Raw genomic sequence first — 18,560 nt, forward strand, 5'->3', positions numbered from 1 at the left:
GCAGCAGGCTGATGCATTGAGAGTAAAGAATAATGTTTTTAACATATATTCCTAGAGCCATTTCAGTAAGGTGAACTCCACGTTACACCCTGTGGATCCCACGTGGTCATTCCTGGAGGCACCAAGGCCCGTGTTCCCTCCGGATCCTCTCAGAAGAGCCTCAGGGAGGAAGAGGCGCCGCTCAGCAAGGCCCAGCGTCATGGGCACGTTCCTGATGCCGTGAGCAACAAGGAAGAGCCTGAACATGGAGGGAGGCAGGGAGATATTTAATGGCAGGCCTCAGGCAAGGCCCGGGAGCCCTCACAGGCCACCCAAGAGCCGTGGGACCCACCACTGCAGCCGGGGACCATTGGGATCCTGATAATGCAGAGAGCTAAGAGCGGGAACGCCATGAGGCGGCGACGCGACGTCTCGGCAGCTGGCGAGGGGGCACAGGGCCTTTTGCAAGGAAAAACAGATTTTTTTTCGTTTGGTTTACTCTAAGGAGCAAAGACTCCAGCCTGGAGGCCCCAAAACTGTAGATCCCTGTAGCTAAACCCCAGCAAGTCCTCGTGCATGCTGGCACATATGGGAATAGAAGGGCTTGGATTTATGGACATAACTTGACGTGGTGATTAGAGGAGGTGGTTCTGGGTATACAAAGGTGACCATGGCTGGTCCAGCCATGAGCTGCTCAGCACACCGTGCTATGCAGGGTACCCTACACCAGCGCCAAAGGGAGCGCGTGTCTTGGAAAAGCTACTAGCGGGATGAAGCAGGGAATAAGTAAACACTTGGAGATGCTAGGGAAGATATGGAGATCAAAAACTGAAAGAAAAAGCACAAAGAATCAGTAACAAAAGATAAGCACGTAAGGAAAACACAGATGCAGTGAGAGATCCCTCCACACAGCCCTTCTCTGTCAGAGCAGGAGAAGAAAGCTGGAAAATGGGGAATGGAAAGCTGGCCCGCAGGGAATAACCTGGCGGACGAGGATTGTGGAGGCCTTTGAAGTAGCCCCACAACCTGGATGCAATTTTCATTTCCTGCAGGGGCACCTCGGCCTCGGGCTTCTGAAGCGGAGCAACCACGTCTCATAAAACTAATTGCGGGAGGTGGTTTGACATGAGAAATTAGAAGGAAAGGGCTGGCCTCTCTCGGGCAGTGAAGCGAGGCTCCTTCAGGACAATTTTGCTTTTTCCTGCTATTTTTTTCCCTCAAAAAAACAGTTACAAAACTGCTGTGAAAATTTACTGTTTCTCTCCATGGCTAGCAGTAACTGTAATTCAGTGGCATTCCCTGACAGATGTCATTAACGAAGTAGTTGGGGTTCTTTAGTGATAAACTATCAGTTTATCAACTTGAAGCCCATAAAACAAACACGGTACAACACAAAGGCTTTCAGGTTTTCTTATTTGTAAGTTTGGGGGGAGGAGGAGGAACTCTGATAATATCTAGTTCACTGATGCTAGTGAATGATGAAGACCTAATTGTCTCCATACTCCCTGTTAGAGAATATTTCTTCTCAAAACACTGCCATTTAGGTTAAAAGTTATCTGACATCACAAAATTTCTATGTAGAAATCTTTAGTTCCCTTTTGAGGGATTTTTTTTGGATGGGAAGAGCCCTGTGAAGAACAAAAATGCCAGCTATGGGGGCCTGCCCCGACAGAGCCTCCTGTTCCCATCCCTACCTTGTAACCCGGGCGCTGTCTGCAGTAAATATCTCCATCGCAAGCACTGACGAGATAGTTCATTAGTTTCTTATTTTTTATGGGGCAAAATGTGGCCAACTTTTGCTGTTAAATGTAACTGATAACGGGGGAGGAGGATAATTTAGCATTTGTGCATTTAAAGCTGTACGCTGGGCAAGGCCGTGCGCAGGACAACAGCGACGCTCACACGGACAGAGTTTTCCCGGGAAGGGGACGTGGCGACTTTGTGCCCGTGGGTTTTCTCTGCTGTCCCAGCATATTCCAATCTTTTCCTCATCTAAATAATCACACTTAAATCATCCTTTTGTAAAACAAAACAGAATTTTGGATAGTTATATTAAATCCAGAGAAAATATAAACATGTGGGATAATCAGAAGAGTGAAAGCTGTTGCTCACACAAATACATTAAAAGACAGAGTGGTAATAAGAATAGGCTGATTACCCAGAAATGTTTTCTCCTGCAAAACAGTTCTGATGGGGTTCAATTGCAGTTATGTAGTTTGGATGCCTCTGAGAAATGCGCAGGACGGGGATGCCTGGGTGCAAAACGCAAATGTGAAAATGCATCGAGTGGTGCTTGGGGCAGGCGCCTGCGCTGCTCGTCCCCATGTCCCCATCATGGGCAAAAGCACCGTGAGGGCCACCCTGGGAGGTAAGTGCAGGCACGGCTGGAAACACGGAGCACCTGGAGGGGCCCTGGAGGACAGGGAAGAAAAGGTGGAATCGAGCAGAAAAGCAGAGGAGCAGCAGACTGGAGCATCCCGGTCCCCGTGAGGTTTCCAAGCCTCCTTGTGATGAGATGACCAGCTCACAGGGCAGCACTGTGAACGCTCACAACCTCTGCTCCCAAACGGATGAGAAACGGAGATTCCCAAATGCAATTTTTAAACGCCTCACTCTTGTGCCTGGTGGTGAACAGACACTGATTTTGCCAATTTTGCAAACTTTCCCTGGTGAGGAACAGATGCTCAAGAGGCAGAATTAAGGATTGATACCCAAGTTTCTAGATTTGGGAAGACTCCTACTGAATTAAAAAGGAAACGGCCCAATATCGGTCTGTGAGCGTTACAGGACCGGGATTTTTCTTTCACTGCTCTAGGGCGCTCTGCGGATCATCACCGCGGTGTCACTCGCGCTCCGGCGCTGCGGGATGGGTCCGATACAGTCTGCGCTTGGTTGTTCTCCCAGACAGTCGGCAACGCTGACTCGAATGAGGACGACTTTTAAAAAATGCATCTGGCAACACTGCGGGTGTAGTTAAAAAAAAAAAGAAAGAAAGAAAAACTATGCACAATATAAAATACGGCAGAAATAGCTCTGCAATAATTAGGAGATCAATAAGTGCTCCCCCCAGCTCGAGGCTTCGCGGGGGGCAGCAGAGCAGGATTTGTTGCCTCGTCATGCGAGGGGCGATGCCGCGTGCACGGGCTGCTCGCCCGCTGCAGCGGTCAGCGGGTTTCCTTCTTGCCAAAAACCAAAAAAAAAGAGAGAGAAAAAAAAGAAACACCCCTCTGCGAAAAAAAAAAAAAATCCCAAACAACTTTTCTCTCTCTCTCTCCCTCTCTCTCCCCTAAGCAAGCAGAGCCCAACTCATCAGGCGCTCATGCAGGAGCAGGAGGGGTTTTGGAGTTAACTGCATGCAGGAAATCTCTCACATCCTGAGTCCCAGCTCGCTCCTCTCTGTAACTGTATATTATGGTGCTGCTCTGCAGCCCCAGCTGATGAAAGTTTGTCTCCCGCAGTCGGGGCGAGGATGTCCCAGCGTCTCCGCGGCGGGCAGCAGCGCTTCCCCCCGGCCCACATTTTCATGCTGCTGCTCAGCCTCAGCTGGCTCCTTCTAGCATCACCCAGGGCTCAAGGTAAGTTAACTCTCTCTCTATATATGTGTTAACTCCCTCTATATACGTGTGTGTGTGTTTGTATGGGTGTTTTAAGATACTTCCTCACGCCGCGCTCCATTTTAACGGGACAAGCGGAAAACCCAGAGGGATTTTAGAGGGAAAAGCGCCGCTTCCCGCGGCCGCGGGAGCCTCTCCGGGCCGCGCTCCCCGCCGCGGCCTCCGCTGCTGCGGGCGCCTCCTCCGCGGGGCTCCGCGCCCGGCGCCGCGGGGGGATCCTGCCCCGCGATCCCTGCGGGAAACGGGCCCCGCGGAGCCGCCGCGGGAGCAGCGCGCGGCGCGGGGGGATCCTCCTGGAAGGGGAGAAACCGGGAGAAAAAGGCACAAAAGGCAACCGTGATGGCCAAGGCTCCCCTACCACACTGAGCTCGGGGCGCTGCGGCGCTCATGCAAAGCGAGGTCAGGAGCAGCGGCTCCAGCCTGGTGTTTGGCAGCGCTCGCTGGCTCCGTGGGACGGGCGGGAAGCGAGCGTGGCAGCGCCGGGGACTCGTCCTGCTGCGCTCAGCGCGGCCGGGGCTCCCTCGGGAATCCCGGGAGGCCCCCGGGCCTGTCCCTGCCTCAGGCAGCAGCTGCCAGGGCCCGTTGCAGCTGGGAGAGGAGGGAGCTTCTATCCCTTAAGTGCATTTAAGAGCACTGATAAGAGCGCGCGTGTGTCACGGCGGACCTTTGGCCTGTGTCCTTTCTCGCTGTAACTTAAAACCCTGGAAATGTTTCTTGCCACTGAATTTATGCACAGTGACTTTTACTGGGACCTTGGTGCAATGTTTGCTAGGAGAAAGGAAAAGGTGCAAGTTTGTCACATATTAGCTCACACATAAAGTCCTAGGGTAGAGCGGGCACTTGCAGAGCTCAAGGGAGCCCCTAGGATTTATGTTAGTGGAATAAGAGGAGTGGGAGTTAAACCCGCTTTGCCTTTGTGAGGGGTTTTAGCTTCTGCTCCACAGCTGTATTTCTTCCCTTATGCCAAATCAGCATTTGAGGGGTAAAAGGCTGCAGAAGTTTTGGGGTAGATGAAGAGAAGCGGGGTCCTTTGCCCCCCTTGGCAGATGCCATCTGAGGCATCCGTGACCCTGCTCACGCTGAAAGCTGCAGCGGGGCACGAGGGCTGCTCGTGCTTGGACTTGTCATCCTGGGCAGAGCGAAAACCGCTGAGCGGAGCACTCCAGGTGAGGGTGCTCAGCCCATCTGAGCAGCATTTCTCGGAGCAGCTGATGCCAATGTTCTAGTTCAAAGAGCTGAGCTCAGGCTCGGAGGTTTTGCTTGCAGGGATCACTCAGGCTTGCTATGGAGTTGACATCAGCTGAGCCTCGTTACAGAGTGACTAAGCCTGAGTGACGGTGGCCCTTCCTGACCTTTGCAGCACAAGGGGGTTTGCTTTGCAGCCCGCTCTGCTTCCATCCACCTCCTTTTCTTCCTTCCCTGGTGCAGTGTGGTTTGCTCTTTCGGTTCCTCGGGCAGAGTCCTTGGTGGGTCTCACTTTAATCTCACCTTCCCCGCTGCAGCAGTGTCTGTGCTCTCTTGGTCACAGAGGTGCTGAAAGCCCCACCACGAGTTCAGCACCCAGCGACGCAGCCCGGGCCGCGACATCCCCGCGGCCGCCTGGGCACGGATCTGCTGCTATTGGGTGTTGCACCTTGTGAAGAAACGGACTCAGTCTGGGGTGCAGAGTGAGACAACTTTATTTCCAAACCGACTTCTTTTTATACTTTCTTAACACAAGTGTTGCAAAGCGCACAACCAATCAGCATCTGGCCACCTGCGCGGTTGTCTGGCTTTGTTTCTTTTCTTCTGGCAAGACACGTCGCACACGGGGCAGGGGGAGGTGTTCCTCAGTCCTCGTCTTTCTCGGCTCTGTCCCCCATCTGCTGCAAAGACTGACACCCTTGTGGTTAACTATCTGCTAACAAGGTACTATTGTCTTTGAACAAACCTCCACATCTCACCCTTCTTTATTTGTTTTTGTTTGAACAGCCATGACTTAATTAAATGGCCAATCTATCCTTAAACACATAACAAGAAACAAAGCAGGCATGCTAACAATAAACGAAATATGCCAAACATCAACAGGCTGTCCTACTAGACAGGTTACAAACGGATTTACTGGACTAGATAATCTTCTGTGGAAATCCCTAAGGAGGGACGGATCCAATTAATAGTTCCCAAAAGTTTTTGAAGATCATTCAAAGTCGTTATGTCTGTCTTTAGGGTCAATGATTGTGGTCGAATTTGATGATCAGAAATTCTCCATCCTAAATATCGCCAAGGCGGACTTTCCTGTACTTTATCTTCTGCAATTTTTAATCCTGCAGCTGATGCTGCTCGCGTAATCTGATGCAGAGCCTCTTCTGCTGTTTCCTTTTGCTCTGCAGCAATCAATATATCGTCCATATCTTCCCATTGGCACAGTACAGGGTGGTATCGGAGTCCATACCATTATCTTAATTTCTCCTATGAAATCTGCGTTGATAACTGCAGGTAACACAAACAGCCCTTGTCTCGTTGTTGAAAATCGCCCAATCAATAGTGCTGCCATTCCTCGCCCCAGGGGGCCGTGGACACCAGTTGGAATTAGCACAACTGATGTATCAGTAATTAGCACTTCTATTGTGGTGGCCAGGTCCACCCCGGCGCTGCCGCTTGTGCTGACGCACAAGCGGCGGCTGCTTCCCGGTGGGAGCCACTCCGAGGGGTGATTTGCCGTCATGGCGCGACCCCTTGCCGCGCTCCGCTTGAAGTTTCCCGAAGGGGCTAGCGGTCGACCTTCCTTATCAAATTTTGATCGACACTGATTAGCATAGTGTTGTCCTTTGTGACAGCGCGGACATAGTCCAGGCGCTCCTCCTTTGTTTGCTTGCGTTTTTGGACAGTATTTACGAATATGCCCAAATTGGCCACAAGCAAAACATGGCTTTTTCATAGACATTGTTGCAAATGTTTCGACCATCAGTGAATATTCATACTGTTTGGTACCGACATTAATACATGCTTTTAGCATGTCATCAATAGTAGGGTCCTTTAGTGGCCGCAAAACTCTCTGGCAATCAGGGTTAGCATTCTCAACTGCTAGTTGCTTAAAAATGTAGCTTCGTGCTTGTTCATTATCAATTTGTTTCTCCAGAGCCTCATTAAGCCGATCCAAAAACTTCATATATGGCTCATTCGCATCTTGTCTTATGCTAACAAAAGGTTGTCTTTGTTTACCACTCTCCGGAACGGCCTTAAGGGCGCGGAGAGCAAGTGCCTTAACTTGTTGCAAGCCCTCAGGGGGGATTTCTGCTTGTGCTGTTGTAGCACTGTGATCGCCCTCCCCCATTAGCACGTCCACAGTAACAGCCCGTAAAGGACCTTTTTTCGACAGCCGCTGGTTTTCCTCCCCCTGAGCTCGAGCAAGCTCTCTCATTTTCGATTCCCACATCGTGTATTGCATATCAGTCATAATGAGGCGAAACAAAGTTTTAAAATCATGGGGAGTAAAAACCGAAGAATCACAAAGAGATTGTATAAGGTGGGTGGTATATGGTGCGCCAAGGCCATGATCTGTCACCGTACGTCGCACGTCCTTAATAAGATTATACGACAAACCTTCCCAACGCGGATTCTGGTCTGGTGCACAGATAACGGGAAAGGCTTTCAGCATGCCCACATCCCCCGCCTGTTTTGCTCCTCGTTTTACTGAGGCCCATTTATCGTGAGGATCCGGGGGGTATAGGTCTGGCTCCTTTCCAGGGTCAATAGGACCCGGACCAAAAGGATCATCGTCCTGTTCATCAGGTGGCAGTACCGCAAAGGCTTTTGCAGCACGTTTTCTTTTCTGATTCTCATCAGGACACGATTGAGGTAAAGGAGGCGCGGAGGGGATGGCAGGGGCCCCGATCCCGTCATTTATGTTCGACTGCAACCCACTATGAGATTTCAATATTTCGAGTACAACTCGCCATTGTGGCAACAGGTTAGCAGCAGCCTTATCACCGCGCGTGGCACTATCCCACAGTCGGACCCCAATTTGGTCCCATCTTTCCAGATTAAAAACATTCTTACTATTCACCGAAGGATCGTCTTTAGAAGCCCATGCAAGAACCTTTTGCAGCTCTTCTTCACCTAATTTTTTTCTTTGCGGTTTCAAGTTTTTAGGAGAAGCTTCTAAATCGTCCTTTTGTTCCTTCATTAGGTATGAACCCATAGTTCCCAGCCGCTTACCTCTTTCCTTTCAAGAGGCTTTTAGTGTGCACACAAAGTAAGCTTCCTTTCAGCTTGATCCTTACGCTTCCTTTCAGCGTGATTCCCGGGAGTTCAGCTGGGCGGTGCAACCGGAGAGACAGCTAGTCTTCGTGCCCCACGTTGGGCGCCATTTGTTGCACCTTGTGAAGAAACGGACTCAGTCTGGGGTGCAGAGTGAGACAACTTTATTTCCAAACCGACTTCTTTTTATACTTTCTTAACACAAGTGTTGCAAAGCGCACAACCAATCAGCATCTGGCCACCTGCGCGGTTGTCTGGCTTTGTTTCTTTTCTTCTGGCAAGACACGTCGCACACGGGGCAGGGGGAGGTGTTCCTCAGTCCTCGTCTTTCTCGGCTCTGTCCCCCATCTGCTGCAAAGACTGACACCCTTGTGGTTAACTATCTGCTAACAAGGTACTATTGTCTTTGAACAAACCTCCACAATTGGGAAGCTTCACGGCTTCCACCTCTGCTGCTGCACCTTGTTCCTGGCTGAGACGGGCTTTGCTGGAGCAGGAGGCTCGGCCGTGCCCCTCCGGCAGCACGGGATTCCTCCGTGGCTCCATTCGGAATTGGGTTTCCAAAGCTGCCACGCTGTGGTTCTCCTGGCTGCCAACTAGAAGCACCATCGTGACCAAGATGGAAACCTCGCTGAGATGCTGGTGTCCACACGGCAGCAAGGCCAGTTTTCTTTGTTTTCTTGATGGAGAGTAATTGCTATAACAGGAGAGGATGCAATGCTACCAGTTTAGTAGAACGTCCCAAATTCAACATGTAGGTCAGGGTTTTTTTGCAGGGCTGGGGCCTTCCTGTGTTTAGAGGGGGAAAATAAAAGTAGGAGCGTATAAAGACACGCTTCAAAACAGTGTGTTTGGCAGAAACCTTTTAAACCTCTTTTAGGTATTAGGTGTTAGCTGGAAGAGCAGTGGAGGGGAGGAAAAATCCTAAAATCTCCATCCAAAATTCTTTACCTTAAATTAAAATAACTTTTCTGCCAGACGTTTTGTTACAGATTGCAGCTGCGTTGGCTGTAATGAAAACAAATTGCAGAAAAAAAGGGATATCTTTCCTTTTCTCTTGCTTTAATACTGATCTCGCCAGCATAATCCCTCCTTTAGAGTCCACTTTAAAGCACTGTCTCCTTTCCAGAGGTTGTGGTGGATATTTACGGCCTGTGTCCGATCACCTTCTTGGTTGATGGCTGCTCCAGTGTTGTGCCCATCGTCACACCATGTTCACGGCACTAACTGCCCCGCTCGCTGGCGAGAAGCTGGGTTGCTTGGTGGGGTTTTGTCAAGCTCCTCAGCTCCTTTTCCTCCTTGGAAAGGCAGCCGTGCAGCCCCAGGGCACCCGGGAATTAAGGGTGGCTGGGCCAAGCTTCAGCCCGCTCCGCAATGAGCACATCCACGAGGACACGTGAGTGAGGACCACGGAACTGGGTTCACACGCGGCTCTCGCTCACGCTGCTGGCTGAGGCTGATCCTATTGACCACAAAACTCTGCTTTCAAAAGACCGAATTCACATCATGGCGTATTTGGTTCTTCAGCGGGCTGGTTCCGCTCTCGGCACCCCAATCCTGACAGGTTTATCCCCAGCGCTCCCTGGGCTCTGGTGTATCTCGAGTGGCCAGCAAAGAGCCTGTCTGCCCCGCAGGACAGTCCCCTGCCCGCGCGGGAGCACCCGGGGCGCTTGGACACGGCGCTGTTGCTGCCCAGCCCCACACCTGGCAATCTGACTGTTACGAACCTCGTGTTTGAGGGCTGCTTGGGTGATTTTTGTCTTGTCTTTTCTTTTCCCCCGCCTCTAAGGGTCGTTGTAAATGGAGAAATGACAGTGCAAGGGGTGGTGTTTGCAGTCTAGGACTGAAGTGATAATGTGGCTGAGCTCCATCATGCCCGCAGGCTTCTTCGGCTCTACGTCTCACAGCCCATCCTGCACAGGCCCTTCATGCTAGACTTGGTGGAGGGATTTTTTGGTCTCCCCTTCAACATTTTCCTGATGGCTTCTTTCCCTCTACAGTTCGTGTGTTTTGTTCTCCGCCACCTCAGATTTCATTCTTCCTGCTGTGTGCCTATTGTAACACACGGAGCCTTTGCAGATTACTGATTCCTTGCCAAACTTCATGGCCAAGGCTTGGTAATATTAAAGGCTTGAGTCACACCTGCACAATCAGAGGCTTCTGTTAGCTGCTGCGGAGCCTCCCGGGCAAATCTCAGAGCTGAATGAAAACTGCACAACTCTAATAACATCTTAGAGGATTGCGGAAGATTCTTGGTAGGATAGTGCAGTGCAAAAGGATGATCCCTTTTGGGCCTGGCTAGCTCAGAGCAAAGGCTTCCATTGTGCTAAGTTTTTATCCTTTTCATTAAAGGGCCACATGGTAATGGAGAAAAGGTTTTGTCACCTCTGAGACCCCTGCTCCAGGTTCGTGACTTTTCTTCAGTGCAATTTGTACACTTAGCTGAAAAAAGCCTGAGAACCTGGTGAAGTTTGTGACTTTGGTTACTCTATCATCCACAACTATCTTAACTTCTCTAGCACATGCACACCAGAAAAAGAAATCTCCAAATAATGCATTCATGCCCTCTTTTTTTTTTCCCCTTCTTTTCTCAGCCAGACTCTTAAGCATGTGAGTGTCTTTTGGGGTAGTCTGGCTGGTGAAATTGTCGTGATTAGGATATCCCTGTTTTGAAATTATCAAGTAAAATCTTGTCTAATACATGATATTGAATTGCAGAGTTAGGTCAAGATCTACTAGTTGAGACCAAGTCTGTAGGCAGGAGTGCAACAGTCCTAGAACTGGTGCGGTAGGTCCATGTAGGCTCAAGTTAGGAATATGGAGTGAAAAATGACACATGGGACACTTTCCTTGAGGAAAGGAGGTGAAAATGTGTTCTTTAGATAGACTTCCTTATACTCTTGCCACACAATTTACATGACTATCAGTAGTGATGTAATTTAACCAAGCAGTCTTATCCGCAGAGAGCATCATGTAGTTCAGGGCATTAGTTCATGGTACCAAGCATTTGGCCCCCGTGAGGTCTTGTTCTTGCTTGACATTACCTCTTTTTTGTTGGTGGCCAATTTATTTTGCCCATTTCACAAACAGCGGGGTAGCACTAATAGTATTTGGTGAAATGAGGGAATGTTGTTGCTACTGGTTATTTAGTGTCACATAAGAGTTTGAAAATGTTGATACTCAGTTAGCATCAATGTCGCAGAAAATGAATTGATGAACTGCATTATCAAATCAGAAATTCTGCCTCCTCTGTTAAATTACTTGTTGTTTCATTAACATTTTTTTATGCTGCATATAAATGGTGTTGCTGTTCTCCCAGATTTGGAATTAAAATGAGAAACTTTTTGGTCCATCCCAAAGGTCAACATGACGAAACGATAGATTGGATAAACACATCCTTTCTGGTCCAAAATATATGATCTAATATGGCAAGAAGTGGAACATTTCATGGGCTGTTAACCATGCTGGATAATATACAGCGAGGCATAAAAAGCTGGATGCAGCACTTGGCACAAAAGGATCTTCCACTAGTTTATTCTATGAGATATTTGTTAAGAGGAACAATGTCAGTATTAGAAATATGCTCTAATAGCATACATCAGGCACACTAAGTGAAAAACCTTTTCTTGACAATGGAGAAAGTTTGCTGTTTCCTCTGCTTCTGTTTAAACTTGTCTCAAATCTGAAAACCGCTGATGAAGCAGAAATGTGACCTGTGATTGCCCACCTTTGAAAGAATATTTTCAGAATACAGATGTTACCAAATCCAAATGCTATGGACATTTGTTTTGATACAGTCATGTAGAAAAAGGATTCCCTGACTTTGTCTTAACTCCCCATTAAACATACGGGCTGAACGTCACAAATAACCTTTATTCAGCAGTGCAGTCTGTGTGCAGCCAGTAATTTCACAGTGTGCAGAAGATCCTTAGTTAGCAAAATGATTAAAATATATGAGGAAGAGAGTTATTCTACATTATTTAGGTCTGTATTCTTCTGAGGCAGGCGCTGAAGTGTGAGAGCTAAAGCTGGGAATAAACTTTGGTCTCTGTCATGTACAGGCAAGGCTACAGTATCCTGCATCCGACTCATGTTCCGTTGCACTGGAGGTCATAAAACTGTATTCACATTAACCACAGTTCTTGCATTTTGTCACAGCTTTTAAAGCACCATCTGAACGTTTCAAGTGAAATAATATTTACTTGTTCATCTATTGCCTCTTAAGTGAGGCAAATATATCCCACTGGAGGGAGACTCTGGGTGAGAGTTTGCTTTTGAGAGGGAAGTGCAGTATCTTTACAGAAGAAAAAAATCTTTACACTTAAGAAAGAAGGAGTTTGCCTATTTAATTTGCATTGTGTATATTCCTTCTTTATGGGTCTCATGCTCAGCTGGGATAAACTGTCTCAATGTTGGGGATTTGACTCATTTGTAAAACTCAAAGTTAACTTAAGGTTCTGCATTATCCATTTAAAACCTTCTTGAAAGGAGCAAAGCCTGTGTCAGGTAGGTGAGCAAAGCTGCTTTAATGGCATGGGAAGGTGTCCTGGATATTTTCCCTGCCTTGAGGATACAATAAAAAGAAATGTTCAGTATTTCTGTGGTAGATTTCCTGAAAAAGCCTGTGAAAGGCAAGAGTTATGGACATATCCCGTGCTTATGGTGACATTTGTTGGAAGGTTGCACACATAAAGCTGACTAGGACAGGAGGCTGCAAGAGATTAAATAACGTAATTTTTTCATGATTCATTTGCCTTTCAAGAAGTAGGAAGACACACAAGCTTTTGTCAGTACAGGTGCAGTTAATCTCTCTTTCTCTGCTGTTGTGTAATGCCAGTAGCAGGTCTTCTCCATAGAGGGAAGACCACGGGGTGGATATTAGCTATCCAGCTCAAGAGCTCGCTTGCTGGGGTTGGGAAAGAGCTGCAAAAGGGAGACCCCCATGCACATTTATTTACCTAAGTTAATACTGAACTTTACTTCAGCTGGTTTTGCTCTAAGTGCCATTTCCCAGAGTACATGTGATGTATGATCTGCGTGCATGCAAAAAGCACAATTTAAACTCTCACTTGCCTTTTTTTTTTTTTTTTTTTTTTTCTCCTCCTTGATGATGATATATTGTGTATGGGAAGGATCATCCCTTCATGTCGTTAAGGATTCCTTCAGCTCAGAGCGAGGAGGCTGTTAAAAAGTATTGAACAGTGCCTTTTATAAGAATGAGTGGAAATGGTTTTCTGGGGAGTATTTTTGATAGGAGAGAAGCCTTTCTGGAGGGTTTGGAGTGCAGGAGGTGGGGAGGAAGGCTCTGGTATTCCTGAAACACCATGGGGGCAGCATGGGGGAAGTGGTGCAGGGATGTCACTGCTGTCAGCTGCCAGGACACTCCATCCTTGCACAGCTGAACGCAGTGGAATGACGATGCTGAGTTAGGACAGGGCATCATTTGCTATGGCAGCCTGGAGACACCTTTGTGAAGGGAGTGGGCTACTCTGAGAACAGCCTGCTGGCAGGAGCCCACAAATCACTGTCTGCTGTGGTGTCCTAACGGCATGAGTTGGGTATGACATCCTGGCCTGTTATGTGACGCTGGGTTAATTTGGGTTTCATCCTCCCTACTCACCTAACAACCTCTTTGACAAGCTCCAGACAACTCATGTCTGGAGTGTCGGAGATGGAAAAAGGGAGAAGGGGATTGTTGTGCTGGGGGAAAACCCAACTTCTGTTGACATTCCTCACCTGGGCCAATTTATAAAGCAGCACCACCCTTGAGAATAAAGCAAACATAACACATGATTTGTGGTAGGAGAACAGAGGGTCTCCTAAGCAGTTTGCTGCTTCCTTTCCAAGCCTGCCTTAGGCTTCATCTTGCATCTAGAATTCACCCCTTTCCCTGTGAACTCCAAGTGTTGAGCCCTCCTGTGGAAGGGAACTGCTCTATACATACGTATAGCATCCCAGTGTGCTGAAAGGCACCGTTGCTGTAAAACTTTGCTGTTTATTTCTCTCAAAATGTGAAATGTCCTATCTAGAAAAAGAAATAGAACTTTGTCCTTGGACTTGTCCTGAATAGTAATTCCTCAGTCAAACAAAATCATAAATGAGACTGGACAGCTGTTTCCCAAATATAGCATATGCATATATGCTCTACGAGATAATAAAGCTTAGTTTTCACTATTTGAAATGTTCCGTAGTCTCCCTGCCCCCTCTCCATTCAATAGCAAATGTTGTTCTCAGAACTCCACTTGTCATATTTTGTTCTTGAGATCAGGGAGGATATTGAGTTTTACTAGCTTCTTTCCTTGAGTGCATTTCAATATGCATTTTGTATAATGAGAGCCCAAATCCTTCTCACATTACTTATGCTTTAATCACACTGTGCTCTTGCAAGATTGCTTTAATCGCATTTGCATCAGCAGGAGGAACTCTGTATGATGAGCAATATTTCATCTGCAAAGAGAAGAGAAGGCCAGTATCAGGCACATATCTAAAATGAACCTTGCTGTCCTGGATTTGTTACAGTGCTGCTATCTAGCAAAGGGCTTGTAGCATCCTGAGTTGAGAAATCGATTTTTCAGGAACCAAAATGAGCAAAAGCTACTTTTAAGGTTTTCCTGAGGACCTGTCGAGGAGGATGTTTGCCTTTTAATTTTTTAGTAGACTGCTTTCTGGCATGTGTGAACTCCCGTGAAGCGCGATGCTGCCTAGCGCAGACGACATCGTTTTGTAGTTTAGCCATGACATTACCGTATATGAGAACTGAAAAGTTATATAGATATTACACCAATATATAAACCATGTGTGTTAGAAAGACAAGTTCAGTTTTGAAATATTTGACTTAGCTATGCTTTTCACTTTCAATCTGTGCCAAACATATGCTTGAATGACTGATGGAGTCATATGGTTCCCTGAATAAAGCACTTTATTGTGCGCAGACTTGGAGCCTTCCAACAGTTGTATTACAGAAGCTTGAAGATTAAGATGATTCAACTGCTTAGGGGGTATGTTCTGCAATGAACATTTCTATTTTTCTTTTTTTTTCCTCTCTGCTTTATTTTTATTTATTTTTTTTTTGTTCTGTAAGATGTGTCATTAGTTTGTTCAGCTGGCCACTCAGTGACACTGAACTCAGCAGTCTTCATCTGGGAGGAATAGCAGCAATACCTTTAGATTTAAGGTCCGACTCCCACGTTTGCATTAAAACAATGAGACCGTGACGTTTTCCAGTGAGTTTGTAGGATTTTGTTGGGGAGGGCCAGGAGGGCTGCTTCCCCTCGCAGATTATTTCATCAGCGGAATTAGATTTAGGAAGGGAATAACTCATGCACGAGCAAGTGATGACAGGAGATAGTTCTCCGAATTGTAAAAGTGAAATATTCAAAAGCCTGTTTTTAATGCCGTTTAGTTAAAGGAGATCAGCATGTCGTAAACTTGCGTTTCCCATCTGGGCAGTTGGCTCCTGCAAAGTTGTGCGGTGTGAAAGGCCAAGCGTGTGGAAAAGAAGCAAAATTGATGTCCAGTTAGGTGGCACTTCTAAAGAACAGTATCATTTTCAAGACAGGCCGTGAAGGGATAAATTTCACTAGATTTCAGTGCAGAAAGTCAACCTCCTGCTTAGCTGGATAAAGGTGTGCATGAAAAGTCACGTTTGATTTTGAACTAATGAGAATTGACAGAAATAGCATGTAGTGTCTTTTGATTTTTATTATGAGGTATCATTATACCTGGCACTGTCATTGTATTAATAAACATAACTTGGCAGGGCAGATCTGGGCCAGGCAGCACCAAGAGCTGGGTCCTGTCAGGACCCTGCGCTCCGAGATGGCGGCATTGTATCGAGGGGGAACCTGCTGCCCAAGATGGTGGCACTGGGTGCGTGTAGGGGAACTCGCTACCCAAGATGGTGACACAGGGTGTGGGCAGGAAGCTGCTGCCCAAGATGGTGGCACTGGGTGCGTGTGGGGGAACTCGCTACCCAAGATGGTGGCACAGGGTGTGGGCAGGAACCTGCTGCCCAAGATGGTGGCACTGGGTGCGTGTGGGGGAACTCGCTACCCAAGATGGTGACACAGGGTGTGGGCAGGAAGCTGCTGCCCAAGATGGTGGCACTGAGTGTGTGTGGGGGAACCTGCTCCCCAAGATGGTGGTGATGCCATGAGGGAACCTGCTCCCCAAGATGGTGGTGTGAGGGTGGGCCTAATTCCCAGCATCCCAGCACAGAGTCCCTCCTCCAAGCCACAAACCCGGCAGCTTTATGGCAAATAAATCGTGTGGGTTTCTTTTTCCTATTTTTTGCCCCACCCTTTTCTTTTCTTCCCTCTTTCTCCCTCCCTTCATTCCATTTTATCATAGTCCATTCAGCTCTGAGAGCCTTCTCTTCTCTGTTTATCGTAAAGGCAAATAAACTGCGCCGCCTGACTAAAAGCATATTAATTTTAACCCGACGTGCATCCAAAGTAGCTCTGGGCTTCCTCAGGAGGCAGCGGCCGTTAAACAGAGATGTCAGCCCCGCGTGCTGGAGCCTCCGTCCTGCTCCCGGCTTGTAGGGGCTGAAATATGGTGTGAAAAGATGAAAACCATCATAGCTACTTGCAGGCAGGCCCTGCGTGTTCCCGCGGGAATGAGAACGGTTGTAGAAATGCACCACGGACGCGCTGTGTTTAAGCAGCACAAAAGTCGCTGATAGGTAACATCTACTCATCTCGCTTTTTGTATGAGGCACTTTTTATACAACTGAAAACGGGATAAAGGAGCACGGTGTGAGCCCGTGGATCAAAAGAGCTACCTTCAGTGCTGGCTGAAAATAGAAAACAGCTAGGCCTGGCTGTGACGGTTTTCATCTGAAAAAAAGGGGGAGATGAGTTTGTGTCAGAACGAACCAGGCAGCATTTCAGTGAAATGGAAAATAAGTAGGTGAATGTGATAAAGATAGGAAACATGGGTACTATAAAGGTTTCTAGTAGTACAGGTGGCCTCTCATCACGCTTGATCAAAATTTACTTTCTCTGATTCCAATTATCACACTATTTGTATTGCCATGATACGGAGTGCCCCAGTAGAGAGGAGGCCTTGTTATTAATGCCATGTCAGGAGCTGTAATGCGCCAAAGAATTTGTAATCAAAGCTGGTAACATGGGTGATGGGTAGTGGAGAGGAGATACCCGCGTGCCTGTGAAGAGCTGCAGCACCCTGACCTCGAGGGACCTGACGGAGGCCATAAAAACCCTGTAGGAGCACCAATCTCTGGTCATGCCCCTTTTCTTCTGGTGCTCCTCTGAGACACCCTCTTGGAGGTGGGTGGTCCATCATCATCAGAAGACCTCAGGAAGCAAAGCCTTAAGGAAAATAAATATATAGATGAAAAGGGAGCCTGTGGAGAACGCTCATCCACGGGACTGTTTTGTGCAGTCCGTGTGTAAGAAGCTACCTCGTATCTTACCAGGACACGGAGAACTTTCCATTATCACTCATCCATGTGGGTGGTTCTGACTTGGCTGCAATACTATAAATATGTTATCATAGCATCATAGAACGCTTAAGGTTGGAAGGGACCTCTCGAGGTCATCTAGTCCAACCCCCTGCACACGCAGGGTCACCCAGAGTACGTGGCACAGGACTGCGTCCAAGCGGGTTTGAAGATCTCCAGAGAAGGAGACTCCACAACCTCTCTGGGCAGCCTGTGCCAGGGGTCTGGCACCCTCACCCTTGGTAAAGTGTGTGCTCACCCCAGCTGCCAGGAAGGAAGGCAGCTGTGGGGTAGCAGTGCCTTTGTTGCAGGAGATGCGTTTCCTCAGGGTGTTCTTTGGTGTTCGCAGCAGTGCTCTGAGGTTGGGGCTGCAGGTGACAAGGCATTGCCTCAGCTCTCTGCCATCCCCACCAGCATCCACCTTTCTATCTGCTCTGAGGCCAACACTGCTTGGATGAGATGCTGGTGTGGGATTGTGTGGCTTTTTGCCCCATTTTTTTGAAGGTTTCCTGCACTTTTCCACTTCAGTTATGTCTATCCTCCTCCTTATTACTGTCTACTTATGGTTGTTTTGTTGTGGTTCATTTGAGCTCTAGACTGCCATTTTTCCCTATCTCTGATAAATATGTGGGGTTCCTCTTCATCAGCAGCAATATCTTGTTTTCTGACAAGCTGTGCTTTGAAGTTTTGCAATCAGTCTGCAGAATCCTTTTTACAAGATTTACCTTTTTTATCTTCCTTCTACATTTAGGCAGTGGTTTCAAGTTTAGCTCACAGCTATATGGGTTGTTTTATTTCGTAGCCTTCTAGAAATATGCATAGTACATTAATGTGATGGCCTTAAACTGGAGACGCATCCGTCTGATTTGCAAAAGAAATTGTAATGTGCGTATAGTGCACGGAGGGCAGTGGGGAGTTAAGCAGATGCATAGCATTAAGCATGTGCTTAAGAGCTTTCCTGAATGATTCCACGTGACTCGGCCCTAGTGCTCCCTCTGCCTTTCAGGAAGCAGCGATTCCTATCACATGCAGTAATTTAAATGAAAACATTTGGATATGCAGCACAATATTTGGCTGAAGGAAAGAACCTACACAGCATTTGATTTTGTGTTTTATAAATGCTGTTGTTTCAGATGGGTTTGTGTACCCAAAAGCTTCACTGTTTTCTTTTCTGCAAATAAACTATCTGTTCTAATGAAGATATTATTGCTCCCGATAAAGCTGGCTTGACTTCTGTCTCCAGGCTATCAACACTTCTATATATG

General features: G+C 47.5%; 1 protein-coding gene across 1 annotated transcript in view; it reads left to right on the forward strand.

Moving 5' to 3' along the window:
• The first annotated feature begins 3,448 nt into the window (after positions 1-3,448).
• Positions 3,449-18,560, forward strand: part of ADAM12 (ADAM metallopeptidase domain 12) — a 164,039-nt gene continuing 148,927 nt past the window's right edge. The window contains exons 1-2 of the mRNA XM_088520011.1: positions 3,449-3,554; positions 9,360-9,581. Of these exons, the coding sequence (XP_088376137.1) occupies positions 3,449-3,554; positions 9,360-9,581 (328 nt within the window). The remainder of the gene's footprint in view (positions 3,555-9,359; positions 9,582-18,560) is intronic.

This window comes from Tinamus guttatus, unplaced genomic scaffold (assembly GCF_059628265.1).
Source record: "Tinamus guttatus ecotype Peru unplaced genomic scaffold, ASM5962826v1 Tinamus_guttatus_pri_ptg000079l, whole genome shotgun sequence".
Classification (NCBI taxonomy): Eukaryota; Metazoa; Chordata; class Aves; order Tinamiformes; family Tinamidae; genus Tinamus; species Tinamus guttatus.